The sequence below is a fragment of the Trichosurus vulpecula genome, chromosome 8 (genome assembly GCF_011100635.1).
Source record: "Trichosurus vulpecula isolate mTriVul1 chromosome 8, mTriVul1.pri, whole genome shotgun sequence".
Classification (NCBI taxonomy): Eukaryota; Metazoa; Chordata; class Mammalia; order Diprotodontia; family Phalangeridae; genus Trichosurus; species Trichosurus vulpecula.
Genome location: NC_050580.1, coordinates 171,593,241 through 171,604,851, shown reverse-complemented (window position 1 = coordinate 171,604,851; position 11,611 = coordinate 171,593,241). Strand labels below are relative to the sequence as shown.

The 11,611-nt window shown below is 36.0% G+C and overlaps 1 protein-coding gene across 1 annotated transcript in view; it reads right to left on the bottom strand.

The window, feature by feature from the left end:
- Window positions 1-11,611, bottom strand: part of FBN1 (fibrillin 1) — a 311,665-nt gene that overhangs the window by 61,563 nt on the left and 238,491 nt on the right. Inside the window, exons 32-39 of the mRNA XM_036734672.1 lie at window positions 8,875-8,997; window positions 8,593-8,715; window positions 8,116-8,241; window positions 6,352-6,474; window positions 3,595-3,717; window positions 3,028-3,192; window positions 707-775; window positions 483-608 (exon numbers count right to left, since the gene is read on the bottom strand). Of these exons, the coding sequence (XP_036590567.1) occupies window positions 483-608; window positions 707-775; window positions 3,028-3,192; window positions 3,595-3,717; window positions 6,352-6,474; window positions 8,116-8,241; window positions 8,593-8,715; window positions 8,875-8,997 (978 nt within the window). The remainder of the gene's footprint in view (window positions 1-482; window positions 609-706; window positions 776-3,027; window positions 3,193-3,594; window positions 3,718-6,351; window positions 6,475-8,115; window positions 8,242-8,592; window positions 8,716-8,874; window positions 8,998-11,611) is intronic.

The following is an 11,611-nucleotide window of genomic DNA, read 5'->3' as shown; positions in this document are numbered from 1 at the left end:
AACAACAGGTGTGGAATACTGAACATAATGTTGGATTCAGTTAACATGCTGGTTACTTTTGCTTTTATCTTCTCTTTCCTGTTCTTTGTCAAAAGGGAGAACTGAGAGGGAGAGCATGGAGAGATATACTGGGAAATGGAGGGGATATGAAAACAAAATATAGCAATAACATTTTTATAAAGACCCCCCCAAAATTATTTTTCCTTAGAATATGAGAAATTGTCTAGCTTTCTTTCACAAAGCACCACAGACATCCTCTCTCTTCACTGGAAGTGAAAGCTCCTAAAAATTGCCAGAAAGGATACAATTTTAGATAGTTTAGAATAAGCTGATACATGCACTACTGTATTATCCTACTTAGTTACATGCACTATTAAAGACTATTGCAACTATGCTCCTTACTCAAGTTATACTAGTATCTAACTACATCCAGGTTTCTGAGATCCCCTCCTCATGTTGCACATAACCTGTGAACCACTTACCATCACATACACGGGTTTCTTCATTCAAGTAGTAACCAGTTGGGCAGCGGCACTGGAAGCTGCCAAATGTATTGATACATTTCCCTCCTTGGCAAAGTCCGGGCAGTTCTTGGCACTCGTCAATATCTATCCAAATGAAAATGATTGCATCATTTTAGTTCCATGAAAGAAATTAAGAAAAACTAAAATACATACATCTTAAAAGGGAAAAAAGCCAAAATTACCTTCCAATATAACAGTAATAGGGTTTGGTCGAAAGCCTTCTCCTCCAGGGCAAAGAATCTTATATTCAGCTACCAAAACAAAAATCAAAATGGATTTTTTAAATCTCCAACTTCTTTATGCTATGTTATCATAAGAACTTAAACTTAACATATCTAAAAAGATTTAATTTTTTTTAGGGATCTTTACTATGTGTCCCATCTTCCTAAAACCTTGGTGTTTATATGTAATTTTCACATCAAAGTTATTTTGCATCACAAATGCAGGGGTGGGGTGGGATGGCACATTCTCTTTGGTCTCTGAAACCAAGTACTTATTCTCTTGAGCTGCCTACTTTATTCTTTGGCTCTCTGACTCCTTCATACTACTTAATTTCTTAGATTCTATTTTTTGACTTCAAACAAATTCATCTCCGACTAACTTTTCACTAGTAAAAAAAATTGTTTTTGGAGGAGGATGGTTCTAACCTGAGATTTTATCATCACACTTCAGAAAAATTCCCTCTATCATCACTTCAGAAAATTCCCTCTAAAAGTAGATGGGCAACTGTTTTGCAATTTATAGTCTTGGTAAGCTTCCTGAAAGCACTGAGAGGTTAAATAACTTTCCCAGGTCACAGAGGCTTCACAGAGGTTTCAGAGGCAAGACCATTCTTACATTGTGCTTAGCCTTGAATTCCCAGGAATTACAGACTACTTTTAGTATGCAGACTGTCCTTTCCTCCAGACCCATTCCAAACTATTCTCTTTTATATCTCATTGTCCTTTTGGTATTCTCACTGAATTCCTGTTTTTATTCATCATTCACTGTCTGATTTGAAGTTCTAGTACCTTGTATTTCCCACTATAGTAACTTCCATTTTTGACTCATTTGGGGACCTTCAGATTTTCTTCACGCACAAGGTCCAAAATATCTTATCACATGTAAATTGATTATAAGTTCTATTTGAAAGAAGGTCAAATCTATGTTAAAAACTTTCACTCATTTATCCAGATCTGTACCTCGGGTTGTTCTGCTAAAATTAAGAAACAAAAAGAACCTGATAGTCGTTTTACAAAAACCTTTCCTTCCTTCCTTATTGTAACTCCTGTTTCTACTAATAACATCATCTCCCATTTTTCATAAAGACAATTTCATAAACTCCATCAACCAGTCTACCTCTAAATCTTAAAATCAATCTCTTCATGGTGAAGCCTGCTGTAAAATGTCTCATATGTTTCCTAAACTACCGAAAATTCTTCAGGAATTCCCTCAACTCCAATTTTCTCCTTGGATCTGAGGGCTTGTACCAGAACCTTTGAATAATGACCTTTATTACCCATATCTCAAATAAGATAATATATGAAAAAGTATTTTGAAGAAGATACGACATACATATGTTACTACTATAATTTTTAGCTGTGACTCTCTCATACTACCTAAAAACCATTCTTCCTCCTCTTCTTCTCTGCTCCTTTGGTGAATGCTTGATGTAAGGAAAGACCTGAGTTCACATACTGTTTCTAACATCTCCTGTCTCTACAAACCATGAGCAAGTCACTTAATTTCTAAGTCCCAATTTCCTCACCTGTAAAATGAGGATGCCTCCTACCTACCTCAAAGTATGCCCAAGTAAGAATGTATGTAAAGTGGTACTAGATAAATAACAATTACTGTCCTGCCCTTCACCCCATTTTCCAATCTCTTTTTTTGGCATTTTCACTCTTAATAAACTAAACTGTTCTCATTTCTTGCCATTTTGCTCATCTGCTCATACTACAAACCATCGGCCACACCATAAATCTAATATGACTTCCCATTTCACAACTATTAAACCAACTGCTTTTCTATCTAAACATCTATCTAAGTCTCCTCAATGTGTCACAGGTCTGATCAACAGATTAAAACAAAAAGAAATAAAATGAGTCAATGAATCTTTCAAATGTAAGCAATAGTGTACAAATAATCTAGGCTCAAAGAGTTTATTTTTCAAAATTACTTTTTACATCAATCCATATATTACCCTTGGAATATATCCACTTGAAACACAGGGACTCTACCTTTTTATATGATATGTAAAGTGCCTGGCCCACTGTGAATTTAAATAAAGGCTAAATGGGGTCCTATTTTTTGATATGTAAGTTAAAGGCTAAGAAGAGATAAACCCACTTGAGGAAGCCCTCCAAGGAATTATGCAGTGCTAGGAGAATTTACCTCCCACCCCTCCTTTTACTGATGCAGAATTCTTCCCCTTACATAGCTTTACTGTTGCACCCTGCAGAGCTGAATAAAAAAACTGGATTAAATTATAATAATAATAAAAAGCAGGTAGATGCCAACTTACATGTGTTCACAGCAGGGCAGAGTTCACAAGGAGTGCCCCAGGCTTTACCCAGAGAACAGCAGCAGGAAGCCTTAGAAACCCCAACTCCAATTTCATTGCTGCATGATGTATCTCCATTGTCTCCTCGAGGCCGAATGTCTAAATAGCAATTGCCAGATCGTGTATCTATTCAAAATGTACAGACACAAAAGTAATGGTCACTAAGCAAGAAAGTAGAAATTCTCCATGAACATTTAGGGATCCAAGTTCCCTTAACAAACTCCAATCAGAGAAACAACATTGTCAATTATGTTCTTTTGCAGAAGGAAATTCAAACTCATATTAAAGAATGGCTAAAAATCACCTGATTTACCATTACAGTATTACTATTACAGCATACTGAAGGAATGTACATTGAGAATAATGAAGTTAGAAAGGGCTTCTGAAAATGTGAATCAATTCTGGTGAACCTCTAAACTTCAACATTACTGAGGTTTAGAGAAGAATTAAAATGAAAATTAAACATCTCAGTGCTTAAAAAACAAAAAAAGATGTGTAATTCTTTGAAAAAGTATAATGATATCTTACCAACACAGCCAACTCTGGTGGGGTTCAGCTCAAAATCAGGTGGACAATCACAGGTGTAACTGCCTGGGGTATTAACACAATTCCCACTAATACAAGTTGTAGGGTCCAGACACTCATTAACATCTATGACAAAACAACAAGTACAGAATTAATGCTTTATCTAACCCTTGCTCCATTAGAAGAAATCTTGCACTCTTGCCACAGAAAAGTAGGATGGAATATGAAGTCTCAGCTTTAGAAAGCATACCTAAGGAGGTAAATTCACCATGGATTTTGGTCCATCCCTTAGAATGGACCTAGTACCATCACAATCCTTTCCCCTAGGACATATCAAACATTTAAATCTGTTTGGTATAAAATAAAATCTTGAAAACTGGAAAAATATTCTAGCCAGGTATAAAAAGTGAAACACTGCTATATGACTAATTCATCAGCAAACAAATTATAGTGAAAAAATACATACACACATATGCATATATATATATATATATATATATATATATATATAAATTTGTACACATACTTAATATGTATGAACTGTAATCATGTAAAAGTAGGAGATACTGTCCTAAGGAAACCTGTTAGTTGCAAAATGTGCCACCCCCGACAAATTGGCCTTCATTCAGTCTGGCAAAGAACAAATGTACAACTACAAAAGCCAGTTAATGTCTTGTTATCCATGCTAAAAGGGTATATATCCCATCACTGATGCTATGTTAAATGTTTCCCATTCAGTTCCTATCCAAAAATATGTACAGCATTTCAGATATTTGGGACAAAGATTTTTGGCATGTTTCACCTTTATTGAGTCCTTCTCTTCTGTTCCAATATTCACAAGGATGCCCAAGTACAGAAACAAACTACCTACCAGAGGGGAGTGACAGAAACATTCCTCCCACATATACCTTCCTTCTGGCTCCTCCCTTTTTAAACTGAGGAACAGGTTGAGAGTTCTACATCAAAACCACCTCCCCTAAAAGTCGTATCTGGGAATGTGTGGCTAGGGCCAGATTAATTCAAGGGATGCTTAAGTTAATATAGGTAATACTGACACTTAAGAACAACAGGCCTAAGAATATGTGACTGAGAAAGGTAGTTCCCTGAAGAAGTCATGGGGCAAAGCTGTCACTTGGGGGTAGACAGCCACCAAGACTACAACACAACTCAGAACACAATTAATATGGTATAGTGTAATGACTTTCAAATCTGAATCAGAGGAACTGGGGTTCAAATCCTTGCTCTACTATTAGTTACCTGTGCGATGTTATACCCAGGTTTATTTTCATTCACTTCTTTGGGCATTAGTTTCTCATCTGCAGAATGATAGAACTGGAATAGATAATATCTAAAGTCCCTTTCCGTTTCAAATCTAAGATCCTATTACTCTTCAATATCACATTATAAGTACATATTACATGCATTATAAAAATCTCTCCCTCATTGGCAAATAGTTATTTATTTTGTAATTAATAAATTTGTATTATTACAATGAAGGTTTAAAGCTTTAGTGTATATTGTTGGACAGGAATAAAACCTTCATATTCAGAGGAGCAGCATTTTTAGACTTTAAGGAATGTTAATACTTTGTGGCATCTCTAGTGGTTTAGAACTGTGGTATCAAACTCAAATAGAAATGAGGACCACTAAACCATACATAAGGATCCCTGAAGACCACATTTTACCATCATTTTCTATCGTATTTTTAATTATTCTGTTAAATATTCCCAATTTTATTTTAATCTAGTTGAATGGTATTTGGGAGTGATGCCAGTGTGTTTTTGACAACTCTGGTTTAGCAGATTATATGCCCAGAGAAGAGCCTAGGTCAAAATAATGGTATGGGCAGAATCTAGGCAATCCACTAAGTCAGACTTTAGGTAGCTAAAAAGAAGGTAGTTTTGAAATAGCCTGAAATTGAAGGCCAGATAGAAATAAAGGATCTATTTTTTTCTAAATATCTTGGATTAGATTCTTGACTTTTTTTTTGTTATCGCAGACTTCTTTGGCAGTCTTATAAAGTCTACAGAGCCTATTTTTTCATAATAATTTTTTAAATGCATAAAATAAAATATATAGGAATATAAAGGAAACCAATTATATTGAAATATAGTTGTCAAAATTAAAAGAAATATATTGTTTGTAGAGCCTTGGTTAAGGATACCAGGTAGAGGCTGGAAGTAAAGTAGCACTTGGAAGGGTAACTAAAAATGATTTTAAAAGGATGAACTGTAGGTGAAGTTAAGGTGAAATGAAATGAGTTAACTAGAGACTATGTACCTCTAAGTTAACACGTGATGATTTTTTAAAGATTTCTTCTCACTTAAGTAAAGCATTTAATACTACTACTAATAATTTAACTAATTTGGGTGAACATGGTGGAGGAAGAACACTGAAGGGCAGGTACAGAAGAGTAAGGACAATAATCCCAGGGCAATGTCACTAGAAGAAAATCCTCTGATTTCCTGCCTAATGGTAGTGAAGGATAAATGACAGCACAGTTAATCCACACAGAGAGCCTCTACTTATCCATAGTAGTAAGCAAGAAATCATTCTGGACTTCCAGATTCCAAATCTTGGAGTTAGCTTTCATTCTTTCTTCGCATGTAATTAATCTTTCTCTCTGAAGACTCTCCCTATGTAATCTCTCACACTGGGATCTTTTGTCTACATTTTCACAATCTATACCCTATTCCTCAATACCTGAGGGAACAGGGAAACAACAGGATAAATATCAATCCCAGCTCAGAGATGCCTTACCTGTGCAATTCCCTCCAGTTCTGTCCAGTTCATAGCCAGTCTCACACTCACAGCGGAAAAGACCAGGAAGGTTGTGACAAGTCCCAAAGACACAGATATTAGGAAGGGAACACTCATCAATATCTGGAAGTTGGGGAGAAAGAAGAGAACTATTGGTTAAAGGTGAAGATGTGAATATCTTTTGCTTTATAAGCTGCTTTAAATTTTTAGCACTCAGTGCATTATAGCATCTCTTTAGGAATTAAGAAACTTCCAACGCTCAGTCAAGTGTACTGATGTCTTCCCTGAGGTTTATAACACTTCTATCAAGTTAAGACGTTTTATCTATTCTTTTTAAATTCATTTACTCATTCTATTTATGAGTCTACTAGTCTATAATTCTGTATCCTCAGAGCCTAGCACAGTGTCCCACACAAAGTCATTGTTGTTCGGTCGTTTTAGTCTTGTCTGACTCTTTGTGACCCCTTTTGGGGTTTTCTTGGCAAAGACACTGGAGTGGTTTGCCACCTCCTTCTCCAGCTCATTTTACAGATGAGGAAACTGGGGCAAACAGGGTTACGTGACTTGCCCAGGGTCACAGTTAGTAAGTGTCTGAGGGCAAATTTGAACTCAGGTCTTTCTGACTCCAGGCCCAGCACTCTATCCACTGCACCACCTAGCTGCCCTCCACACAAAGTAGGTACCTTCTAACTCTGCTTTTAATACTCATGATAATGATGATTATCTGGCTTAGTACAGACGTGTGATTGATTTTAGCCCTCCTGACGTTCAGATCTCCTGAGCTCAAGTGATCCACACCAGCCTCAGCCTCCCCAGTGGTAGGGATTATAGGTGTGCAACATCATGGCCAGCTGAAGGAAAGCATTTTCCAAGAGGGGAAAACTGCATGTGAGATTTACATTAGAATTGAAATTTTTCTCTTTGGTGATTATCAGCTTCTAGTAATGGACATACACTAGTCTTGACTAGGTCGAGAAAAAAACCCAAAAATCTTTTCATCATCTAATTAAGACATGGCTTTCTATAGCATATTTCCATTAGTTTTCTTAAAAGGTATTTATGTTCCATGAAATTTTACTCTCATTTCTAAGCTAGATACAAATTAACTTTAGCTAAAGAGTGCATTCAGCCTAGTGTCTGTAAACATGAAATAGCTATGGTGACTATATTATGAACCTTAGAAAATCACACTGAAGTAAGTGTACAATATATATTTAATTCTAAGTTTCATTGTTCCTAAATACCTAGAACATAAGCACATGTAGGCTTCATACATTTCTTGGACCTAAACATTACTCAAATGAACTAAAGGACAAACTCAGTTTGCAAATTTGAAAATTACTATTCAGAATTCTTTTTAAAAAGGTGTTTAAAGCCAAAAGGATGTTGTGTTCAGACATAAAGATGACCCTTCCAATTCACCAATAATAGGCAATGTACCAGGAGTTCTTATTTCAGTAGTGGGGATGAGTTGGCATTAATTCAACCACACTTACTTGTCTAATCTCCCTTATGACCACTGGCATGAATTTGTAAGAGAGCTGGCTAAGATTCAGACTACAATTTATTGCCACAGAGCTGAGTTTTTCTTTTCATGAAAAGAAATGGCCCCTGTGGGAATTGAACTCATAACCAACTGAGCTCCAAACTGAAGCCAGAACATAGTAGAGTAACAAGTATGGTGGGTGCATCATATTTTAAAATAATAAAGCATCGACACTGCCTATTATGTCACGGTAGATTCTGAGCTCTCATATTCATTACCTTCACAGGCTTTTCCATCAGCGCTTGGCACAAATCCCATATCACATTCACAACGATATCCTCCTGGGGCATTGAGGCACTGCCCATTTCCACAAAGGTTCAGATTTTCTGAGCATTCATCAAGATCTAAATTAAAAAAAAAAGAATTTTAGTTTATAGTTACAATCATCGCTATTAACTGCCAGTCTGAAGGCTAGTGGGTACTTCTATTTCAAGTCAAGTCAATTCATTAAACATATATATGCCAAGTTTTGTGTAAGGGTACTAGGAATGCAAAGACAAAAACAAAATAGTCTCTGCCCTCAAGGTGCTTACATTCTATTGGGGAAAAGAGATAAGCAAATACTAAATATGTATCAAGTAATTTCCAGGGACAGGAGAAAAATGGCACTAGCAATTGGAAGATCAGGATATTCTTCATGAATAAAGTGACAATTGAGTGGAGCATCTTCTCCCCCACTTCAAGTAAGAACTTACCTATACAAGTGAATCCATCTCCAGTGTATCCTTCCTTACACAAACAGCGGTAAGATCCCATCGTATTTTTACAGTCAGCATGTTGGTTACACATATGCGTCCCATTAGAGCATTCATCCAAATCTAAAAGGAAAGGGAAGAAAGAAGTTCTGTAAGAATAATAAGACATTGCAGCCTTCAAAATGCTTCACCACCAAATACATTTAAATTTCCCTTACAAGTTTTAATAAGAGACCTACACAGGTTACAACCAACTTAGATTTTGAAGACTTCCAAACTCACCTGTGCACTTAATGCCATTGCCAATCCATCCTGGGCTGCAGCTGCATTTGAAGCTCCCTGCTGTGTTGGTGCAGACAGCATGCCTGTCACAATTATGTGCTCCAATTTCACATTCATTGATGTCTGGAAAAATAAAGAGTGGTTTTTAGTGTTCAGAGTTAATCCTTTTTTTACTTCCTCAATGGCATGAATTTTCAGCTACTGAATTGCTTTCCTTGCCTCAAACAGGATAAATTAGTTTAGCACCAATGTTTATGATACATACACCCAAGAGGTTCAAGTGGCAATTTGTAAAGGAATAAAACATGATGAATTGCTATTTATTTTGACCATCATTAGTTACCATTTTGAATATGAAGTCAATATAAGGAAGCAAAAGTGATCGCTTTAAAGGAGTAATATTATTCAACTACACTGGGGGATTTTTATGTTCATGTGCAAGTTCATTTTTTCTGTAGGGATGTTACTGGGACCCAAAATTCTGACCCCTGGTTCTGAAAACCAAGCTCATATTATTAAGGAAGAAAGCTCTCTGAATTTCTAGGGTATGAAGGGACTTGACATATTTCCATTTCTTGCTCACTGTGAGGCAAGGACAAGCCTCCACATGCCCTCTTTTCCTTAAATTTTAGAAAGTACAACTGGCATTTAGAGAATCATGCCTTGTTGCTTAGATACATTTTGAGAACTGTGAAGATGTCCCTAAATGGATCCTAAGTAATTTTCCTGATTCCTTGGCAATGGCCAAAGAAAGCGCAGTAGCCAATAAAAACAAGAGGCATTATTATTATATAGGATTAATTAGAAAAAAAAAACCACGCTTCGAATTTCTCAAAGGAGGTCTGAAGTGAAATGTACTATTATTCTATTGTTTTTATTGGCTTGATCATGTTGTACAACTTTATATATGGCCTTTATGTTCTGTAATGTTAATACAAAAGTAGATGAGAATTTTCAATGTCTTTATTAGCATTTTAGTGTATTCATTACTGAAGGACTGAGTATACTGCTATGTTATATAGAACTAAAGTTTCCCAAAGAGTCAAGAACATCTGTCAAATAAGGTAAATGGTGGTTTGGGAAGAATATGCATTATTTAAACGGGGTCACTGTCATGAAAAATCCCCAGAGAAGGATCGGATCCCCCTTCACAAGTTGTAGTATTTTTATAAAGTACATACCCTGGGTTAACACATTACTACATAGCAATGGAGACTTAATCATACAGTCACATTTTCTTTAACCAGAAGCAGGAATTTGTAAGATGATAATATCATTCTGCACAGGAAACCAATGTCTGTTACAGATCTTACTGGAGGTCAAGGAAGCTAATTTTGGCATGAAGTAGAGGAAAAGGCTAACAAGAATTTCTAGAGGTCACTTGAATAATGACACGAAACAGAAACTACACAAGCAACTTGTGTTTACTCTTTTGATTACTTAAGCAAAATGAAAAATTTTGAAACTACTTTGGAAATGCTTGATGAGATACTCAGTGTTCAAATGTAAGCTTTAAAATAGTCCCATGATCACATATACCCTTATAACTTTCAGAGAACACGTAAGACAATCTTAAAAAAAAGTGTGCCAGACTGCCCTGCCAAAAATCTTTTAAGTCACTAATAAACATTAAATAGAAATGTTCATGGAAAAGTTCTTTTATAATTAAGTCATACAGTTGCTTCATTTTTGTAACATAATCTTGAGAATATAATGCAGAAATATTAAATGCTAACCTTTGCAAAAGAGAACATACACTCTTGAGTTTCAGGTTTATCATGATTTGTATTTCTTCCGAAAGCCAATTAATTCCTTAGTGGTTGGAAACTACCTTCAGCTGTCTGATTGACTGACAAAGCAGGATGCCCTTCCACAGAAAGGGAAAGGACAATGCAAGAAATACCAGGGGAATCTGAAGAAGTGATTTTTCCCATAACTGGCTTTTCTAACTCATGAGCAAAATAATTTTCATCAAATGTTTGCAAGCAGAACACAACAACACCTTTTCCCTTTAGGGAACCACCACATTAAAATTATTAGATCCCAACTATTCTTCTCTGAAGTCTATATAATTCTCCTACTTTAAGCTCTCAAAATCACTAAGGAAGGACAGGCTGAAAGAATAAAACTGAAGTCATGGAAATACTGTATGACCTAAAGTACTTGGAAAATTAGGGAATCTAGAAGCTGAATGCAAACTCAGAGATCATCTCGTCCAGTCCCTTTGTTTACAAATGATAAGACTGAGGCTCAAAGGAATTACATAACTTGCCTAAGTTAAATTCAACTTATTAATTCCACTTATCAGGTGTCTACTATATAATACTATGAGCGAAAGACATAGTAGGTACTAGACCCCAGGTTTCCTGAAGTAGCCCTGGGTGCTTTGCAGTGTATCATAATCCTCCACACTTCTCTTTTAGACACCCATGTTACTTATTTTCTTTCTGGCTCCTCAGAATGAAACAAGTAGGGTTAGATTTAATCACTTAAATCTAATTACCGTGAGGTCTTTCTTTCCTATTTTCTAGTTATCAAAGTTTAAACATTTTCTAGTAAATGGTTCCCTTCAAGCATCTTTGGGTAAGTAAAAGTCTCCATATTCAGTTTCTTCATGTTTACATTCAGCTTTGAAAATGTTAGTAGAATAACTGTCATAGGGCTCTACCCTAGCTCTAAGTGCTACTCGGCATCAGCAGAGGGAGCTTCCTCGTTTTGGAAGTTCTTCCAATGAAAT